Source organism: Dreissena polymorpha, chromosome 4 (genome assembly GCF_020536995.1).
Source record: "Dreissena polymorpha isolate Duluth1 chromosome 4, UMN_Dpol_1.0, whole genome shotgun sequence".
In the NCBI taxonomy this organism is placed as follows: Eukaryota; Metazoa; Mollusca; class Bivalvia; order Myida; family Dreissenidae; genus Dreissena; species Dreissena polymorpha.
The window spans coordinates 134,572,610-134,595,983 of record NC_068358.1 but is presented as its reverse complement, the minus strand read 5'-3'; the positions used below and the strand labels follow the sequence as shown (position 1 = coordinate 134,595,983).

At 38.2% G+C, this 23,374-nt stretch overlaps 2 protein-coding genes and 1 long non-coding RNA gene across 3 annotated transcripts in view; 2 read left to right on the top strand and 1 right to left on the bottom strand.

Annotated features, from left to right (window-relative positions):
• The window catches only part of LOC127878814 (fibrillin-2-like), a 107,687-nt gene that overhangs the window by 45,275 nt on the left and 39,038 nt on the right, over positions 1-23,374 (bottom strand). The window lies entirely within an intron of this gene.
• On the top strand, positions 6,437-7,364 carry LOC127876705 (uncharacterized). Its single transcript, XR_008048036.1, has 2 exons — positions 6,437-6,562; positions 6,864-7,364. It is a non-coding gene; the product is annotated as an uncharacterized LOC127876705 (long non-coding RNA).
• Positions 13,963-18,229, top strand: LOC127876691 (uncharacterized). The gene is made up of 3 exons (XM_052422096.1): positions 13,963-14,684; positions 14,812-14,919; positions 15,341-18,229. Exons 1-3 carry the CDS (start codon positions 14,388-14,390, stop codon positions 17,372-17,374), a joined length of 2,439 nt encoding a protein of 812 aa, XP_052278056.1. The 5' UTR covers positions 13,963-14,387; the 3' UTR covers positions 17,375-18,229.

Below are 23,374 nucleotides of genomic sequence, written 5' to 3'. Positions count from 1 at the left end.
TTTCAATATCTGCGTTTAGGTTTTGAAAAATGCTCATAACTTCTATGTCCCTTGAGATATAACCTTCATATTTGGTATGCATGTGTATATGGACAAGGCCTTTCCATACGCACAAAAATTGTTACCCCTGTGACCTTGAACTTAGGGTCCGCGTTTAGGTTTCGAAATCTGCGTTTAGGTTTTGAAAAATGCTCATAACTTCTATGTCCCTTGAGATATAACCTTCATATTTGGTATGCATGTGTATATGAACAAGGCCTTTCCATACGCACAAAAAATTTTACCCCTGTGACCTTGACCTTGAAGTTAGGGTCCGCGTTAAGGTTTCGAAATCTGCGTTTAGATATTGAAAAATGCTCATAACTTCTATGTCCCTTGAGATATAACATTCATATTTGGTATGCATGTGTATATGGACAAGGCCTTTCCATACGCACACAAATTTTGACCCCTGTGACCTTGAAGTTAGGGTCCGCGTTTAGGTTTCGAAATCTGTGTTTAGGTTTCGGAAAAGCTCATAACTTCTATCAAGCATTTATAGGGGGCATAAGTCATCCTATGGTGACAGCTCTTGTTTTATTTTGTCAATTTACCAAAAAATGCAAAGGCCCCTTAAAATACATGAAGTAATGTTTACAGTTGTCCATAACCACATATTGAAAAAGAATGTGCAAGCTCTATCTATTGGCATACAAACAAAGCCAATCTGTTGGATTATTACTCATGGCAAGCAATATGATCTTAGGTATACCTTCTATAATCAGGTGTTTGCACTTTAATCACATTAAAATTTGAAAAACTATAGAAGTACAAAAAGGTCAGAATGATAACAAACAGGTTTGTAATGGACATCATCTTGCAATTGCTATTTATGTGAGTGGGATGGTACACAAATTCTGAATTTGTTATATGTAGGACATTTAGTAACTTAGCAACCCATGCATGTTGCAAGGGTGTTAATTGTCCGGATTATTTGGAAATCCCAATTTGAGCCATTCAGGATTGAATTTTAGATCAGTGTAAATCCGATGATTTGTTTTAAGGGGGTGTGAACAAATATTGTAATTGCTTCATTGGCTTGCGGGGCATGTGTGCTAAGTATGGATTTTTCCTGGTCTTTTTAACAAGGTTTTCCAAAGAAAAAAACGGGTTATTAGATTGGCAAATGCCGGCTGGCGGGCGGACGGAACAAGCTTGTCCGGGCCATAACGTTGTGGTTCTTGGTGAGAATTTAAAATCATTTGGCACATTTGTTCACCATCATTAGACGGTGTGTCGCTCAAAAGAATACCGTCAATATATCCAAGGTCAAGGTCATACTTTGAGTTCAAAGGTCAAAAATGGCCATAAAAGATCTTGTCCGGGCCAAAACTATGTCATTCATTGTGAGACTTAAAAATGATTTGGCATATTTGTTCACCATCGTGGGACGATTGCACTTTAGAATTACGTCAATATCTCCAAGGTCAAGGTCGCCACAACTAAAAATATATTTATTTTGAAACAAAGGGGGTTAATTATAAACAATCAGTTCAGTTTGAGTTGTCTCCCTCTATCAGACTTTTTTCTACATTGAAAACCTGGTTTTGTGACAATTTTGTCCCTTGTTTTATTATTGTCTGATTGGTTATCCGCTGACACGGACATAAAAGGTAACTGACCTAACCTCTTGGCTACTTTCCAGAAATCCAAAATGTCCCCCATCATTAAATTTCCATTTTCTGCTGTCAAACTAAGTGCATATATTATTTCATTTGCAAAAGACATATCTGGATATATTTTTGGACAGTTGTTTTACTGTATGGTTAGTGGATTAACATTTATTATGCCCCCCTTCGAAGAAGAGGGGGTATATTGCTTTGCACATGTCGGTTGGTCGGTCTGTCGGTCCGTCCACCAGGTGGTTTCCGGATGATAACTCAACAACGCTTAGGCCTAGGATCATGAAACTTCATAGGAAGATAGATCATGACTCGCAGATGATCCCTATTCATTTAGAGGTCACTAGGTCAAAGCTCTAGGTCATGGTGACCCGAAATAGTAAAATGGTTTCTGGATGATAACTCAAGAACACATATGCCAAGGATCATGAAACTTCATAGGTAGATTGATCATGACTTGCAGATGACCCCTATTGATTTTGAGGTCACTAGGTCAAGGTCACGGTGACCCGAAATAGTAAATGGTTTCCGGTTGATAACTCAAAAACGCATACGCCTAGGATCATGAAACTTCATAGGTAGATAAGTCATGACTCGCAGATGACCCCCTATTGATTTTGAGGTCAGTAGGTCAAATGTTAAGGTCACGGTGACCCGAAATAGTAAAATGGTTTCCGGATGATAACTCAAGAACACATATGCCTAGGATCATGAAACTTTATGGGTAGATTGATCATGACTCGCAGATGACCCGTATTAATTTTGAGGTAACTATGTCAAAGCCAAATGCACGGTGACCCGAAATAGTTAAATGGTTTCCGATGATAACTCAAGAACGCTTACGCCTAGGATCATGAAACTTCATGGGTACATTTATCATGACATGCAGATGACCCATATTGATTTTCAGGTCACTAGGTCAAAGGTCAAGGTCACGGTGACCCGAAACAGTAAAAAAAAATCCGGATGATAACTCAAGAATGCTTTTGCCTAGGATCATGACACTTCATAGGTACATTGATCATGACTCGCAGATGACCCCTATTGATTTTCAGGTCACTAGGTCAAAGGTCAAGGTCACGGTGACAAAAAACGTATTCACATAATGGCTGCCACTACAACGGACAGCCCATATGGGAGGCATGCATGTTTTACAAACAGCCCTTGTTATCGATGTTCTTCATAACATTTATATAAAATGACAATTACACATCGAGTGTTACTGGTGGTCTGGCTTATAATATTTTGCATTTTACTCACCAGAAATAGCAACTAAGACTATAAAAAGAACAATGAACTATGGCTTTGGGGGGCTCTACTTGTAAGGGACCTACAGCCTCAGACTCCAGACTTTATCATAAGGATTTCAAATTTGGGACATTTGACACCCCTGATGTTGTGCCATGTATCAAAACCGTCTATATATAAAAATTAATTTTATTAATTGGATATGTTGAAGATTTGGTGATGCATTGGATTTCATTTTGTGTTTTGTTGACCTACTTTTAATTTTTAGGCTCAGCAGAACTATGGCTGTCAAAACACAATTGTATTAAAATGAATAGTGCTTCAAATTATACAAGAAGTCACTTTCTTTTTGTTTTAGATGTTTTTCAGTTTCGTCGGAAGACATTTCCCACCAACCATCCTGTCTTGAAAGAAATAACTTTTGAACCCGATTATCTGGTAATACTATTTTTTTTACATACAGTTATTAGTGAATTATAAACATTTCATACGGATCTTAAGGGTCACAACAGGTATATATATATAATATATATATATAATCAAGATTTTCCATAGGCAGTTAGAGCACAGCTGGCCCGAATAGCATGGACAAGTTAACAATTTTTTTTTTAAATATCTAGTGTGTAAAAATTACTTTGCATTGCAGAGAACTTTAAGATCATTTTATTTCTGTAAAAAATGTTCAAAGTTATATCCTGAATGATTTAAGGGCCTTAAATTATATATGGAAACAAGCATATTTAATAATAAAAAGGCCTGTTGAGTTTTTAATTTGTTCTCTTAAAGATTTACAGAAAGACCCTTTTTAGCTCGACTATTATATATGAAATCTATATAGTGGAGCAATTCTACTCACCCGGCGTTTGCGTAAGCCTTAGCATTGGCGTAAGTGTGAGCATGCAAATGTTAAAAGTTTGCGTACTACCCCAAATATTTTCAATGTCCCTTGGCATATTTCTTTCATATTTTGCATACTTCTTAACAAACATGACCCCAACCTATAAACAAGAGCAGACAACTCTATCAAGCATTTTGTAATAATTATGGCCCCTTTTCCACTTAGAAAATGCAGCAAATATTTAAGTTTGTTTACTACCCCAAATATTTTCAATGTCCCTTGACATATTGCTTTCATATTTTGCATTTTTCTTTACCAACATGACCCCAACCTATAAACAAGAGCAGACAACTCTATCAAGCATTTTGTAATAATTATGGCCCCTTTACCATTTTGAATATTCATATTATTGATAAATCTATGTTAAAGTTGGCGTACCACCTAAAATATTTTCAACGTCCCTTGACATATTGCTTTCATATTTTGCAAACTTATTTACCAACATGACCCCAATCTATAAAGAAGAGCAGACAACTGTATCAAGCATTTTGTAAGAATAATGGCCCTTTTTCCATTATTATATGCATATTACTTAAGATTCAACCCTATAATATCTTTGACAAGTTTTAAAATGACGCCGGTTGGTTGAAAAACATGGCATTTATGAGGTGGGGCATTTTCCTTATATGGCTATAGTAAACCTTGTTATCACTCTAGAGGCCACATTTATTGTCAGATTTTCATGAAACTTGGTCAGAACATTTTTCCAATGATATCTTGGATGAGTTTGAAAATGGTTTTGGTTGCTTTAAAAACATGGCCACCAGGGGGCGGGGCATTTTTCCTTATATGGTTATTTATATATGGTCCATATATGGTTATATATGGCTTTAGTAAAACTGTGTGAACACTCTAGAGGCCGCATTGTCCAATCTTCGTGAAATTTGGTCAGAAGATTGGTCTCAATGATATCTTGGATGAGTTTGAAAATGGTTATGTTTGCTTGAAAAACATGGCTGCCAAGGGGCGGGGCATTTTTCCTAATATGGCTATAAATGGCTATAGTAAAATCTTGTTAACACCCTAGAGGCCACATTTATTGTCGGATCTTCATGAAACATGGTCAGAAGATTCATCCCAATAATATCTTGGACAAGTTTAAAAATGATGCTGATTGGTTGAAAAACATGGCTGCCAGGGGGCAGAGCATTTTTCCTTCTATGGCTATAGTAAAACCTTGTTAACATTCTAGAGGCCACATTTATTGTCTGATCTTTATGAAACTTGGTCAGAAGATTTGTCCCAATGATGTCTTGAATGAGTTCGAAAATGGGTATGGTTGCTATAAAAACATGGCCACCAGGGGGCGGGGCATTTTTCCTTATAGGGCTTTAGTAAAACCTTGTTAACACTTTAGAGGCCACATTTATTGTCAAGCTTCATGAAATTTGGTCAGAAGATTGGTCTCAATGATATCTTGAAAGAGTTTGAAAATGGGTACATTTGCTTGGAAAACACGACTTCCAGGGGGCGGGGCATTTTTTTCATTATATGGCTATAGTAAAGTCTTGTTAACACTTTAGAGGCCACTTTTATTTCCGATGTTCATGAAAAATGGTCAGAAGATTCATCCCAATAATATCTTGGACGAGTTCAACCATGATGCTGATTGGTTGAAAAACATGGCTGCCAGTGGGCTCTGCATTTGTTCTTTTATGGCTATATAGTAAAACCTTGTTAACACTCTAGAGGCCACATTTATTGTCTGATCATCATGAAACTTTGTCCGAAGATTTGTCCCAATGATATCTTGGATGAGGTCAAAAATGGTACAAATACGTACAGACTTTAATGATAAACACTAGTCTGGCCAATGTCGTCTTACAAGCTGGTATATACACTCACTGCTAGAGCAGAATCATTTGTCATCTGTTGCAGACAGGCAGTGGTGATCGTTCTTAGCAAATTGAGTTGCGGTTCTTTCCGTAGCTAAGGCTTCTAAGCACACACTGATTTGCAAAATATGCTCTGTAAATTCTAAAATGCGACCAACTAAAAACAAAGCCTTTGCCAACTTCTAGGTCAAAGGTTAAGTTTGAACATCATGATTCCTTTTAAATGGCAAATGATATTCGCGTACGATCTTACAACTGTAACTCCCTATTCCCAACTCGGCATTTTCATCAAAGGGGCATGAAGGGTGTCCAAGGTTGACAGGTTGGAATCTTTGAATGGCAGGGTGCTGCGCCCTTCCATTCATGCCAAGCTGGAGCACTGGTTTTGATGGTGTTTCACTTGTAACACACCAAGCAGTATGACCCATTATTATCAACATGGCTAAAATGAGGCCAAAATAAATGCCCTTTGTTTATTTCCAAAGACATGGATGGATCATCTTTGTCTCTGAATATATTATAAATACTCGTGTTGTTGATTTTGTCCTGTTTCCTTATTGCAGGAAAACTGTTAACGCATTATGTTGTGAAGACTCCTCTGTAATCAGACAGCTAGCAGTATTATGATTATCAAATATTAAAATTTGACTTAACAATAAAGCGCTTCAAATTATATAAGACTTTATTTTTTAGCCGGATTTTTTTCGAAAAAATCTCGGCTTATAGATTGATGTTGTCGGGGGGGGGGGGGGGGGGGGGGGGGGCGGCCGGGCGGGGGTGGCGGCGTGCTCGAAAAGGTTAAAGTTCTTATTTCATGGTATAACTTTGGTATGCTTGGACCTAGAGTCTTCAAACTTGACATGAAGGTTGGCCAGGATTAACAGATGACCACTGGTCATTTCAAGGTCATTCATTTGAAGGTCAAGGTCACTGTGACCTTCAATATAAAAAATGTTAAAGTTCTTATAACTTTGGTATGCTTGGACCTAGAGTCTTGAAACTTGACATGAAGGTTGGCCATAACTAGTTAGTAACCACTGGTCATTTCAAGGTCATTCATTTGAAGGTCAAGGTCACTGTGACCTTGAATGTAAAAATGTTAAAGTTCTTATTTCATGGTATAACTTTGGTATGCTTGGACCTACAGTCTTCAAACTTGACATGAAGGTTGGCCAGGATTAACAGATGACCACTGGTCATTTCAAGGTCATTCATTTGAAGGTGAAGGTCACTGTGACCTTCAATATAAAAATGTTAAAGTTGTTATAACTTTGGTATGCTTGGACCTAGAGTCTTGAAACTTGACATGAAGGTTGGCCAGAACTAGTAAGTAACCACTGGACATTTCAAGGTCATTCATTTGAAGGTCAAGGTCACTGTGACCTTGAATGTAAAAATGTTAAAGTTGTTATAACTTTGGTATGCTTGGACCTAGAGTCTTGAAACTTGACATGAAGGTTGGCCAGAACTAGTAAGTAACCACTGGACATTTCAAGGTCATTCATTTGAAGGTCAAGGTCACTGTGACCTTGAATGTAAAAATGTTAAAGTTCTTATTTCATGTTATAACTTTGGTATGCTTGTACCTAGAGTCTTCAAACTTGAAATAAAGATTGGCCAGTACTAGAAGATGACCACTGGTCATTTCAATGTCATTCATTTGAAGGTCAAGGTCACTGTGACCTTAAATGTTAAAATGTTAAAATTGTTATAACTTTGGTATGCTTGGACATAGAGTCTTCAAACTTGACATGAAGGTTTGCAAGCACACTTAGATGACCACTGGTCATTTCAAGGTCATTCATTCTAAGGTCAAGGTCACTGTGACCTTGAATGTAAAAATGTTAAAGTTCTTATAACTTTGGTAGGTAAAAATGTTAAAGTTCTTATTCCATGTTATAACTTTGGTATGCTTGTACCTAGAGTCTTCAAACTTGACATAAAGGTTGGCCAGTACTAGAAGATCACCACTGCTCATTTCAATGTCATTCATTTGAAGGTCAAGGTCACTGTGACCTTCAATGTTAAAATGTTAAAATTGTTATAACTTTGGTATGCTTGGACCTAGAATCTCAAACTTGACGTAAAGGTTTGCAAGCACACTTAGATGACCACTGGTCATTTCAAGGTCATTCATTTCAATGTCATTCATTTGAAGGTCAAGGTCACTGTGAACTTAAATGTTAAAATGTTAAAATTGTTGTAACTTTGGTATGCTTGGACCTAGAATCTCAAACTTGACGTAAAGGTTTGCAAGCACACTTAGATGACCACTGGTCATTTCAAGGTCATTCATTTGAAGGTCGAGGTCACTGTGACCTTGGATGTAAATATGTTAAAGTTGTTAATACTTTGGTATGCTTAGACCTAGAGTCTTCAAACTTGATATGAAGGTTGGCCAGAACTAGTAGATGACCACTGGTCATTTTAAGGTCAAGGTCACCGTGACCTTGAATGTAAAAATGTTAAAATTCTTATTTCATGGTATAACTTTCTTATGCTTGGACTTACAGTCTTCAAACTGGACATGAAGGTTGGCCAGCACTAGTAGATGACAATTGGTCATTTTAAGGTCATTGAAGGTCAAGGTCACTGTGACCTTGAATGTTAAAAATTAAAAGTTGTTTTAACTTTCGTATGCTTGGACATGGACTTTGCCATGACTAACAGATGACCACTGGTCAAGAGAACAACTGGTCATTTTAAAGTCTTTCAATTGACAGTGACCTTAAATGTGAATATTTTTTTTTATGATATAACTTTGGTATGCTTACCACTGGTAATTTCAAGGACATTCAATTGAGGTTCACAGTTGCGGCAACTTCAAATGTGAAAGGGCTCTAAAATATTATAATTTTTGCTGTTTCACTTTGTTGGGGTAGCTTTCAGTCCACTACATTTCATTTTGACCTTTGAACAATATTTCAGTAATTTAAGTATTGCATTGACAAAAACACGAAAGGTACTTTCCTGTCATTTAAATCAAAAATCCGGCTTCAATGCGGTCATCTCCGACCGCGGAACTCTTGTGTTTCAGATATTTTCCAGTTTCCCCTCACAACAATTTGCATCAAACCTCTTGTCTGGTAAGAAATTTCCATTGAAACCAACTGCTGGTAATACTATCTTTTTGGTAATGGGGGCTATATAGGAACCACTTTGTCGGTCCGTCAGTCTGTCCCGAAATTTCATCAGATCTTCACCCAAACTTGGTCACAAATTGTATCTAGATGATGTATAGGTCAAGTTTGAATATGGATCATGCCCGGTCAGAAACTAGGTCATGGGGTCACTTATTGTGTTTTAAACCTGAAGTTTGTCTGGGCCATAACTTTATCATTTATTTCATACAGTATTTTAAATGATGGAACAGTTCATAATGATTTCAAGACATCTTCTGATCCCTGGAAGATAAACTAGGGATTGATCTGTCTGTATATAACAGTTCAGAGACTTCCAATCTAGCGTGAGAAGATGTAATGATAATGTAAAATGGAAATTACATATAACCATACATGCCATAATTTTTCAGACCAATTCCGGGACATTGTGTTAAATTGTCCGGGACTTTTGCCGATTTTCCGGGACATGTATAAAATGTAGCGATATTTATAGACATATGCATTTTTGGTACGTTTTGTTTTGTTTCGCATCGTTAATTGCAAAAGTTCGAAAGCCTATCCGAAATATACTTGATCTATTAACGTCAAATTAAACATTACTAGTTCCTTTACTAGATACAGGCCATGTGTTTTCAGTGTAAGCGTTCTAAACATAGATGGTGACGTCACTGCGTTATTGTTATTAAGACCGGTGTGTAACGCGTAGTTGTTGATACGCCTTTATTCATTTATAACATTTATATAATAAAAAATACAACAATACAGTACCGTTAGATTGTCAACTCAAATCAATTCACAATACATACAACCAATCACATAAAACAAATACAACAAAACAGTACCGGTAGATCGTCAACTTAAAATCCGTACAGTCACACATTAGTTACACTCTTGTTTCGATGTAGATATAAGTCAATTAACAACCAAAACAATGCCGCCTTTTCGGTTTGACAGCGAACGTGAGACAATCAATATGATAACAGGACCCCTGTTAATTGATCGATTTTGACACGTAGCGTAGTCTGCCTATTCGGGTAGGCATTGTCATGGAGACGCTGCATATATACACACATTCGAGGTGCAGTTAAGCCTAAGATAAGGTGCATGTATATATGGATTTTGTAAATTCAGGGACATTTGACAGATTTCCAGGGACAAGTTCTTCATTTCCGGGACTGTCCCGGAAAATCCGGGACGTATGGCATGTATGATATAACAGTTCATACAGTTTAAGAAATACAATACATTTTATACAATGTCGTTTTTATGCCCCCGAACCAACGATTTTGAGGGCATATTAAAATCGCTCCGTCCTTTAGTTTGTTAGTCCATCCGTCCGTCTGTAAGTTAGTAAGTCCGTCTGTCAGTCCGTCCGGATTATTTTCCGTTCAATAAGTCTAGCAATTGTCATCAGATCTTCACCAAACTTCATGAAAATGTGTAAGGCAATAACATCTAGGTCAAGTTAGATAATGGGCCAAATAGACCCAGACACCCCTGAGTTATGGCCCTTGAATCATAGTAAAATAGGGTTTTTAGCTCGACTATTATATATGAAATATATATAGTGGAGCTTTCCTACTCTTACCGGGTTTCCAGTGTCCGTGAGCGTTGGAATGAACTATAGTGGGGGACATATTGTTTTCGCCCTGTCTGTTGGTCTGTCTGTTGGTTTGTTTGCTCCAACTTTAATATTTTGCCATAACTTTTGCAATATTGAAGAAAGCAACTTCATATTTGGCATGCATGTGTATGTCATGGAGCTGCACATTTTGAGTGGTGAAAGGTCAAGGTCATCCTTCAAGGTCAAAGGTCAAAATATACCTAGAAAGGTGCAGATTTGCTTCAGTTTTGTGTTTAGGTTCATTTTATTCCTAAAATATCACAGCTATTACACTATGCCTCCAAACAATATACGAAAGCTTGACCCAAACCAAGACACTCTTGATGTTAGTAATGGTAGGTGAACGTAAGAATTAAATGCTGGCAATTCACATGAAATTGACATGAGGGTTTATTAATTATCCATGGTCCTGATCCCTTTAATATATGAAATCCCTGTTTGTGCATATAACATAATGAGAACACCCTTTGGGCGACCTAACTTTGTATTTCAATCAGTTTCTTGTTTTGACCATTATTTTTACATTATTATCAAAACTTAGTTTCCTACCCTTGAAAAAGGAGAGGGACTTACGGTTTGCGCTCTGTGTCTGTCAGTCTGACACTTTTCTGGATCCTTCGATAACTTTAAAAGTTCTTCACCCATTTACTTCAAATTAATACTGAACCTCTCTTATGACAATACGGTCAATCTCAACTATGTATGGCACCATTACCAACCCTGGGGTGCCCCTCCCACATAGGCCACGCCCACCCAAAATTGCCTTTTACTATAATTTCTTCATTTCTACACCGATTCACTTCTAATTGATACTGAACTTCTCTTATGACAATACAGTCAACTATGCATGGCCCCATTACCAACCCTGGGGCGCCCCTGGGTCAAACATGCGGCGTGGGGATATGCGTCGGTCTCTGCCGCGCCATTTCTAGTCAACATTGGAGACATTGGCATCTTAAAGGAATAAATTATTATGAGCCCAAATTTTGCAGAACTATGGCCCTTGCTCATTTTTGTTTAGCTCCTCAGCTGAAATCATCATCTAGCAGTCACAATAGTTGAGCGGTTGGAGAGGCATGCATTGCGTCCTACTACTGCTCAGACTATATTATGGTAATGCCTTATCCAAATAACACAAGTATTCACCATGTGCAAATGTCTTGTTGTCTGTATAACTCTCTCTATTAGCTCAAAGTAAAAAGCATTTGAATTTGCACACTTTGGTATTTTAGTTTAATTTTGTTTGGACATTACAATTGTTTTGAAACTAAAGATTAAGTGTTGGGGCATTACACTTCTCTTTAAAATGTTTATTTGTGATTATTATTTTTTTCAGTTTGGCAGACAAAACATGCTGATCAAAAAGAATGTGTACCACAGGGGCCAGTGTTTCCATTTGAGTGATTGACAAGAAGAAGAAGAGATGAGAAATGTTATCATCATATTTTAGTCCCTACATTTATAGTGTACAGCTCAATGTATTGAACCGGTGTTGTAGAATATAATTGGAGATACATGCGAACATTATAACATTATATATAAGATGATATTTCAAAAGCAATAAGAAATAAAAAGTATAAAAAGGTCAAAACAGTAAACCTTGTGTTTACAGTGGACAGGTTTAAAGTGGAAGTGACTAGTTAATTGTTGATCATAAGCTGCACTGATGGAAAAAATAGTGGGAAATTACTATCTAGAAAACTGTTTAACGTACGACAACAGTTGTGGAACTTCATAAATGACCGTATGTAACAGGGCTGGGCAGTTTTCCTTATATAGCTATAGTGAAACCTTTTGAACACTAGTGAAGTCACTGTTTTTTTTCCAATCTTCATGCATTTTGGTCGAATATTTGTTCAAATGATGGCTCAGTCCAGTTTCGAAATTTTTATGTTTATTCAAAAAACATATCCACTAGAGCACGAGGCAATTGTCTTTATATGGCTATAATGAAACCTTGTAAATTCTCTAGAAGTGACATTTTTAGCCATATCTCCATAAATTTTGGTCAGAATATTTATTCTAATGATAGCTCAGTTGTCGAGTTTGTAACTGGTTCCGGTTTGTAGACTAACATGGCTGCCAGTGGACATGACAGTTTTTCTAAATGTGCTAGAGTAGAACCTTGTTAACACACAATTGGCCCTTTTTATGTGCATTTTTCATGAAAGATGATCAGAGCATTTGGCCCAATGTAATCTCAGCTGACTTTGAAACTGGATCACATAACGTCAAAAAGTGGGTCAAAATGTCAAATTAAAAAAAGCTTGTAAACACTGGAAGTTGCATTTAAAATTGTGTTCCTTTTTTATGTCCCCCACTATAGTAGTGGGGGACATATTGTTTTTTCCCTGTCTGTTGGTTGGTCTGTTGGTTGGTTGGTTTGCGCCAACTTTAACATTTGCAATAACTTTTGCAATATTGAAGATAGGAACTTGATATTTTGCATGCATATGTATCTCATGGAGCTGCACATTTTGAGTGGTGAAAGGTCAAGGTCATCCTTCAAGGTCAAAGGACAAATATATGGGTCAAAATCGCTCATTTAATGTACACTTTTGCAGTATTTCAATATTCAAGATAGCAACTTGATATTTGGCATGCATGTGTATCTCATTGAGCTGCACAATTTGAGTGGTGAAAGGTTAAGTTCATCCTTCAAGGTCAGATGTCAAATATATGTGTCCAAAATCGCTCATTTTATTATACTTTTGCAATATTGAAGATAGCAACTTGATATTTGGCATGCATGTGTATCTCATGGATCTGCACATTTTGAGTGGTGAAAGGTCATCCTTCAAGGTCAGAGGTCGAATATATGTGGCCCAAATCGCTTATTTTATGAATACTTTTTCTATATTGAAGATAGCAACTTGATATTTGGCATGCATTTGTATCTCATTGAGCTGCACATTTTTAGTGGTGAAAGGTCAAGGTCATCTTTCAAGGTCAAATATATGGGTCAAAATTGATCATGTAATGTCACTTCTGCAATATTGAAGCTAGCAATTTTATATTTGAAATGCATGTGTATCTCATGGAGCTGCACATTTTGAGTGGTGAAGGGTCAAGGTCATCCTACAAGGTCAAACGTCATATAGGGGGACATTGTGTTTCACAAACACATCTTGTTTAAAGTTTGTCAAAACATTTGCTGTAATGATAAGCAAAGTCAAGTTTATAAATAATAATTTGTCTACAAATTACATATTTTTCATTAAGTTCATTTATTATTCTAAACTACACCCTCTCAGAATAGTTTAGTTACTTCTGGTCACAGTTGAGCACCTTAGGGCTCTTGTTCTATAATTTGATTGTTTTGGAAAATTGTCATTTTGCCAAAATGTGAGCAAGTCCAAATTTAATTAACCCTGCTTTGTAGTATCTTGTTTTCCTTATATGTAAAAAGTGGAAAATTATCTATGAATCTGACTGCATAGATATTTGGTATTCAGCAAAGCATCGTGTAAATGTAGTAAAACTAAACACAATTGTGTTAGCCTAAAACTGGCCATGCCATGGGGGTCAAATGGTTAATACAGACTTGTAGGAAAAAGACTTCTAAAAATTTTATCCGTTAAATATATTTTGTGTACATAATGATTAGCTTTTTCCTTCAACTTCAGGGCTGCCAATTATCCGCGGAATCGCGGATTTCCGCGAATTTTCCGGTCTCCAGGGTCGTTTTTGAGATCGATGTAAATTCGAGGAGATAATTTGGGGGGGGGGGGGGGGGGTAACCCCCAAAGTCGATCGGCCTATCGGTATCTTTCACGTTCGTGTTTGTTTTTCTTGTACCCGATATCCGGAGCGCTTCGAATATTATTGTGGTCGCCGAGTATAATTCTTGATGATTAAAGCGCCCTTTTCATTGGTCGATTCCATGCGTCTGTTGGATGTCTTTTGTATGAAGGACCAATCAACTCCACGTATACATAAAAGATGAGATTAATGTGTGTTTACAATTTGAAAGCGTAGCTTGTAAAAGTACAACGAAAAATGTTGCCAAAACTAACCGACAAAGACGCTCAAAAAATTAAAGAAATTGACCAGAGTGTGGCAAATAAATGGAAATTTGAATGGCTGGACGTTCTAGTTCAGATATCCAAAGGAACAGAGCAATGCGATGTTCGTATCGGTGACTGTTTCGAGAAAGTAACGTTAGCTGGTCAAGCTCATTGCAAAGTGTGTGACAAAGTGACAAATTATGGCTCAAGAGGGGTCGTATCGCTCAAAGAGCACATCAAAAGCACAAAACATGTCAAAATGCATTTCGAGTCAAGGAAATGTTACAAGGTATGTAAAATTACTAGACGTGTGTGTATTACCGATTTTGAAATGGAATACTTCAATATATATAATACTTTATTCTATAAGGTGAAGTTTAGGCCTTTTGCAATTGTATTAATGTTTATTTTTGCAGGTTGATACGATGCTCAAGCAATATGCAGGCGAGCCGCAACCAGATACAGAGAAAAGCGTGCATGAACCGGTAGCTGTCCCCATGTGTGATAGGATTTCAAATGCTGAGGTAAGTTCCTCTTTCCCATGCAATCACAGATGTGCAGGGATTCCACCCTAAGATGAACTTTCATCGCTATAAGGGGAATCTTGTCCAAAAGCCATCTGAATAAATTATTTGGTCTAAACAAATAATGCACATTTGATAGGGTAACTTATGTCTGATTTTTCAAATAGTCTACAGGTTTGAATTTTATTGCACATCTACCACTCTGAACATTGGCTTGTCCATCAGGGAAAAAATTTAAACACATTCAAAATGTATTCCACTAAACAACAATGTTAAGCTGAATGACTAAAGTTCTGTTCTTTACAGAAATAAACTTATTATTTTAGTATATTTATGTATAGTATTTACACAACTTTTCACGATTATAATTTTAATATATATATATTTATATAATAATTACAAAACCTTGTTCTATTTTCAGGCAACTACATTGGCTGTTGCCGCAGAACATGGCATGCCATTGTCGTATGTTCCAATCCTAATTGGCCTGGCAAAATCTCTTGCAAAGGATCCAAAGGCCCTTGCTGAGGTGAAATTAGATAGGACAGCGGCAGCCTACAAGACGAAGTATGGTCTGGCAGAAGGTTTCCACCAAAAACTAATGACTAAATTAAGACAAAATTCATTTTCAATCAATCTAGATGAAGCCACCAGTTCAAACAGGAAGAAAGTATTGACAATGTTGGTGTCATTCTATGATGATGAGGTTGGCCAAGTGAAGATAGAACATTTGGCCTCTGTTGAAATTAAGAAGACTGATTCAGAAACTGTCTTCAAGGAAGTAGTTAAAGTCATAGAAGGAAATGAAATCCCTTGGAAAAATTTGGTGTCAGTATTGATGGACTCATGTGGAGTTATGAGGGGCAACAAGAATGGCGTCGAAACCAGACTTCGACTGGAAAAGGCCCCACATCTCCTTGATGTTGATGGTGATTCCTGCCACCACATGCATAACTGCTCCAAAAAACTGTGTGAGCCTTTCACGAGGTACCTAGAATCATTATTTAATGATGTACATGCAGACTTCCAGTACTGCTCGGAGTATGCAGAAATGTTAGCTCAGATCTGTGCAGTCATAGTCGTGACTTACTGCAAACCAGCGAGGTTTATTCCTCACAGATGGTTGTCTGCCTATGATTTGTCAGTACAGACAACAATGCTGCTCGATGCATATGTCCTCTTCTACTACAGCTTCATGAAGAATGAGGATAGACAAACCTACAAAGAAGTGGTGGATCAAATACTTTCGGGCAGAGGAGTACACAAAGAAGGACAAAGAAAACTGAAAGACATTCAAGAACGAATTGCAGCAAAGAAAATGACTCAAGATGGAAAAGAAAGAAAGAAGAGAATCATTGAAAAGGTTTTGCTGAAAGATACAACAACAAAGCTGCAATTGTCATTTTACTGTGCTGTCATGCACATTCTGAAACAGTATGTCTGTACATTCCAAAGTAGCAACACCATGGTCCACCAACTGCATGAGGAACAGTTCAGGACATTCAAAGAATTCCTGGCCTGCTTCATGAAATCCGAAGCTGTTGTAAATCTGACCCCAAAACAGGCCAAGGTCATGAGATTAGATGATCCACAGGTGACCTTGAAACCAAAATCATGTTATGTAGGTGCACAAGCAGAGCTTATCTTGAAAAACAGTTCTAAGAGTGACTCACATGTTCAGATCTTCTTGAGTCAGGTCAAAGATGCCTACATCCAGTGTGCATCTCAAATGCAGAAAACTCTCCCTCTCAACAATAGGACATTGAAATCGCTTGCAGCCTTGGATCCAGCACTAGCCAATGACTCACAAGGTGTCCAGCTGCTGAAACAACTTGCCTTGGATCATTTCAAGCACTTGCTAAGTGAGAGTGAAAAGGCTGATGTAGCAAGGGAGCTCATCAAGTACAGTGTGGATGACTCTCTTCACAGCTTTAGAAGTAATGTGGTAGAGTGGTGGTCAAAGGTCTCTGCAAGAAAATGCTACCCAATACTGTCCAAAGTTGCTGCTGCAGGTTTGTCTATTTTCCATGGGCCAGCTGTTGAGTCATCCTTCAACTCCCTGGGAGACATTGTTGACAGTAAAGCAGCAAGCATGGAGATTGGAACGTACAGTGCATACCAAACAGTACGATATGCTTTAAAAGCCAGACAAACAACAGCACTGGAATATTTCAACAGGAAAGATGCTCACAACAACAAAGTCGTTGATCGGCATCTGTGTGTGAACATGCGCTTGTCTGCACAGCGGTACAAGAAGGTACAATTGGAAAGAAGACAAAAAAAAGCAATGGGAGTTGGGAAGAAACTGCAAACTGTGAAAGCTGTGAAAGAACAACTGAAATCAGAAACTAAGTTGAACTATGAAAACCACATTGAATTAGAGCTTGCCAGGGCAAAGAAGCGCAAGATGGAAGAAAGGCTGACCGAGCTTGCAAAAAAGAAGAGGCTTCAGTGAACTGCAAGTTAAAATGCTATTGTGCATATATAACTATAAATTATGTATGTTAGTGATATTATCTATTTCAATATGAGCATGTGCTTTGATGTTTTATGTTCTTTACACCATCTGGGAATCTGTGTAATTGACACTAGTCTTGCAAGGGTTGGTAGAATACCTTGTTATTTAGCTTTGAGGAGGGTTGCAAACAATAGTCATATTTTGTTGTTTGTTTTTCAAAGAACATTGCCACAATACAATCAGTTACAGCTCTTTTTGTTAATATTCTTTTTTTTTTTGAAAGAACATTGCCTTAATACAATCAGTAACAGTCCTTTTTGTTAATAGTCATATTTTGTTGTTTGTTTTTCAATTAACATTGCCATAATACAGTCAGTAACAGTCCTTTTTGTTAATAAAGCTGAAACCTTTTGATTTTGTGAGATGCTTATTTTCTACTTGCATATCCCAACCAAACTTGATCTTCTGCCATTTAAATTGTTTAAATAATATAGCTTTCTAGACTGACCTTTCAATTGTTTCTGGTGCCTCAATGCCCTTCTTTCCAACAAATGTTTCATAGTTTTACTGGGAACTAGAGAATTGGTGGAAATTTGGTTCTGGAGTTTAATAAATTTATGAAAGCAATATTTTGCTTGTTCAGTTACTAGATTAAAGACCATGAAGTATTCAGGAAATGGAGTTTATCCCTTAAAAATCAGTGAGAATTCAGGAGCGTCCGGGGGCTTCGCCCCCTGGTCCCCTACAAGGGCTCTGCCCTTGACCCGCAAGGGGGCCTGACGCGGCCCCCTTGACCCCCGGCGAAATGTTCAGCTGATTTTATAATTTCCTGTTGGCAGCCCTGCAACTTATCGCTTTCATGGTGTAAAGAAAACATGCCGACTTACTAAGTAAGTCGGAGATCTGGGTTTGATTCCCAGTGAAAGTCAAGTCACAAGGAAAAATGCTTATTGTTGGAAGGATTTATAAGTTATTCAAAACGTAAGATTTTTTTCTTTGCTCGTTCAGTTACAAATAACAGCAAATGATCTGAAAGTATTTGTTTATAACGTAGAAGTTAGTGTCATGAATAGTAAATTGGAATAATGCACTTAATAGAAACTTTACATATTGTATATAAGACTAAAATACGCAGAAATGAAATACCAGTAGCATTATTAATACATTTTTATACCCCCACAAACGAAGTTTGTCGGTCCGTCTGCCTGTCTTGTCTGTCGGTCCGTATTAAGTGTCCGCTCTCTAATTCAAGTTGTTTTTACCCGATCTTCACCAAACTTGGTCAGATGTTGTATCTATATGATGTCTAGGTCAAGTTCGAATATGGGTAATGCCGGGTCAAAATCAAGGCCAAGGGGTCACTTAGTGCGTTTTAAACTTTGAGCATGGTGTCCGCTCTCTAATTATGCACCCCTTCGAAGAAGAGGGGGTATATTGTTTTCCACATGTCGGTCGGTCGGTCCGTCCATCAGATGGTTTCCGGATGATAACTTGAGAACGCTTAGGCCTAGGATCATGAAACTTCATTGGTACATTGATCATAACTGGCAGATGACCCATCTTGATTTTCAGGTTACTAGGTCAAGGTCACAGTTATTCCAAATAATAAAATGGTTTCAAGAAGGTAACTCAAGAATGCTTAGGCCTAGGATCATGAAACTAAGGATCATGAAACTTCATAGGAACATTGATCATGACTGGCAGATGACCCCTATTGATTTTCAGGTCACTAGGTCAACGGTCACAGTGACAAAAACGTATTCACACAATGGCTGCCTCTACAACTGACAGCCCATATGGGGGGCATGCATGTTTTACAAACAGCCCTTGTATATACTACTACCCCATGCTCGTATATAAGTAATGCCGTATCAAGCCAGTACTATACTAGCGAGTCATGTATCGGATATATCCTACTACCCATGCTCGTATATAAGTAATGCCGTATCAAGCCAGTACTATACTAGCGAGTTATATAGCGGGTATATCCTCCTACCCCATGCTCGTATATAAGTAATGCCGTATCAAGCCAGTACTATACTAGCGAGTCTTATACCGGATATATCCTACTACCCCATGCTCGTACATTAGTAATGCCGTATCAAGCCGGTACTATACTAGCGAGTCATAGCGGGTATATACTACTACCCCATGCTTATATATAAGTAATGCCGTACCAAGCCAGTACTATACTAGCGAGTCATATACCGGGTATACCCTACTACCCCATGTTCGTATATAAGTAATGCCGTATCAAGCCAGTACTATACTAGCGAGTAATATAGCGGGTATATCCTACTACCCCATGCTGGTATATAAGTAATACTGTATCAAGTCAGTACTATACTAGCGAGTTATGTACCGGGTATATCCTACTACCCCATGCTGGTATATAAGTAATGCCGTATCAAGCCAGTACTATACTAGCGAGTTATGTACCGGGTATATCCTACTACCCCATGCTGGTAAACGAGTCTTATACCGGGTATATCCAACTACCCCATGCTCGTATAAGTAATGCCGTATCAAGCCAGTACTATACTAGCGAGTTATATACCGGGTATATCCTACTACACCATGCTCGTATTTAAGTAATGCCGTATCAAGCCGGTACTATACTAGCGAGTTATTTAGCGGGTATATCCTACTACCCCATGCTCGTATATAAGTAATGCCGTTTCAAGCCAGTACTATACTAGCGAGTTATATAGCGGGTATATCCTACTACCCCATGCTCGTATATAAGTAATGCCGTATCAAGCCAGTACTGTATTAGCGAGTTATATACCGGGTATATCCTACTACCCCATGGTCGTATATAAGTAATGCCGTATCAAGCCAGTACTATAATAGCGAGTCATATTCCGGGTATACCCTACTACCCTATGCTCGTATATAAGTAATGCCGTATCAAGCCAGTACTATACTAGCGAGTCATATACCGGATATATCCTACTACCCCATGCTCGTATAAAAGTAATGCCGTATCAAGCCAGTACTATGCTAGCGAGTTATATAGCGGGTATATCCTACTACCCCATGCTCGTATATAAGTAATGCCGTATCAAGCCAGTGCTATACTAGCGAGTCATATACCGGGTATATCCTACTACCCCATGCCTTTATATAAGTAATGCCGTATCAAGCCGGTACTAAACTAGCGAGTCATATACCGGATATATCCTACTAGCCCATGCTCGTATATTAGTAATGCCGTATCAAGCCAATACTATACTAGCGAGTCATAGCGGGTATATCCTACTACCCCATGCCTTTATATAAGTAATGCCGTATCAAGCCGGTACTAAACTAGCGAGTCATATACCGGATATATCCTACTAGCCCATGCTCGTATATTAGTAATGCCGTATCAAGCCAGTACTATACTAGCGAGTCATAGCGGGTATATCCTACTACCCCTTGCTCGTATATAAGTAATGCCGTATCAAGCCAGTACTATACCTGCGAGTCATAAACCGGGTATATCCTACTACCCCATGCCTTTATATAAGTAATGCCGTATCAAGCCGGTACTAAACTAGCGAGTTATATAGCGGGTATATCCTACTACCCCATGCTCGTATATAAGTAATGTCGTTTCAAGCCAGTACTATACTAGCGAGTTATATACCGGGTATTACCTACTACCCCATGCTGGTATAAAAGTAATGCCGTATCAAGCCGGTACTATACTAGCGAGTTATATAACGGGTATATCCTACTACCCCATACTCGTATATAAGTAATGCCGTATCAAGCCAGTACTTTACTGGCGAGTCATATACCGGAAATATCATACTACCCCATGCTCGTATACCCGGTATAAGTAATGCCGTATCAAGCCAGTACTATACTAGCGAGTCATAGCGGGTATATACTACTACCCCATGCTCGTATATAAGTAATGCCGTTTCAAGCCAGTACTATACTAGCGAGTCATATACCGGGTATACCCTACTACCCCATGCTCGTATATAAGTAATGCCGTATCAAGCCAGTACTATACTAACGAGTCATATACCGGGTATATCCTACTACCCCATGCTCGTATAAAAGTAATGCCGTATCAAGCCAGTACTATACTAGCGAGCCATAGCGGGTATATACTACTACCCCATGCTCGTATGTAAGTAATGCCGTACCAACCCAGGACTATACTAGCGAGTCATATACCGGGTATATCCTAATACCCCATGCCTTTATATAAGTAATGCCGTATCAAGCCAGTACCATACTAGCGAGTTGTATACCGGGTATATTCTACAATCCCATGCTGGTATATAAGTAATGCCGTATCCAACCGGTACTATACTAGCGAGTTATATAGCGGGTATATCCTACTACCCCATGCTCATTATAAGTAATGCCGTATCAAGCCAGTACTATATTAGCGAGTTATATAGCGGGTATATTCTACTACCCCATGCTCGTATATAAGTAATGCCGTATCAAACCGGTACTATACTAGAGAGTCATAGCGGGTATATACTACTACCCCATGCTCGTATATAAGTAATGCCGTATCCAGTCGGTACTGTACTAGCAAGCTATATACCGGATATATCCTACTACCCAATGCTGGTATATAAGTAATGCCGTATCAAGCCGGTACTATACTAACGAGTCATATACCGGGTATATCCTACTACCCCATGCTCGTATATACGTAATGCCGTATCAAGCCAGTACTATACTAGCGAGTTATATACCAGGTATATCCTACTACCCCATGCTCGTATATAAGTAATGCCGTTTCAAGCCAGTACTATACTAGCGAGTTATATACCGGGTATATCCTACTACCCATTCTCGTATATAAGTAATGCCGTATCAAGCCAGTACTATACTAGCGAGTCATGTACCGGATATATCCTACTACCCCATGCTCGTATATAAGTAATGCCGTACCAAGCCAGTACTATACTAGCGAGTTATATAGCGGGTATATCCTACTACCCCATGCTCGTATATAAGTAATGCCGTATCAAGCCAGTACTATACTAGAGAGCTATATACCGGATATATCCTACTACCCAATGCTCGTATATAAGTAATGCCGTATCAAGCCTGTACTATACTAGCGAGTTATATAGCGGTATATACTACTACCCCATCCTGTTATAAGTAATACCGTATTAGTTGCACTGTTTGTAACTGATGGTGTATGAGAGCGAAGCTCGAGAAGGGAACTGAGGGTGTATATCATATACACAATCAGTTACTAACTGTGTATCCATTATATCTCAACCGATTACTCGGGGTGTATGGAAATTTCTCAGGGTGTATGGAAAATACACAATGGGCACATGGCCTCTCAAAGCAAATCGAATCATGTCATTTTTGTAGGAGGCGAGTTATACCTTACTACCCTATGCTCGTATAAGTAATGCCGTATCACATCAGTTGTATTTTTGACGTCATTTAGTTATATACAGGATAGTCATATAGCGGGTATTTCCTATAACCCCCAAGTACGTACTGTTAATGCTATATCAAACCTGTTATATTCCTAATTTCACAAAGCGGGTATAACCGACTATCCCAGGCTCAAGTTTGCCAAGCGGTATCTACCCAGTAATATTCTATATGTCATTATGCGGGGATACCTGACTATCGTATGTTCGTATTTAAGTGATGCTGTAGCACATTAGTTCAACACTCACAAGTCATACCAAGGGTATATAGGGTTAGGGCAACTAAACCTAATCATATTGTTCACTGCTCGCCTGCATGGTCTGTTCTTCTAAAAGCCATGTAAGAAACACAATCATTCTGCTGTGTGCATATTTTGATCAAATTAATGAATGCTAGTTCGGCGTAGCTGTCTTACCAAGCTTTTCACATTAAATACCCTTTATCAACAAACAATTAAATGATGGGGAAATTTCACGCCTGTAGACCCGAATGAATGAATCAGAATATTTTAATTATTGATTTCAGAGAAATCACCCACAGCATTGGCCAAATCACTGCGGAAATCCGGACTTCTTCATGCAC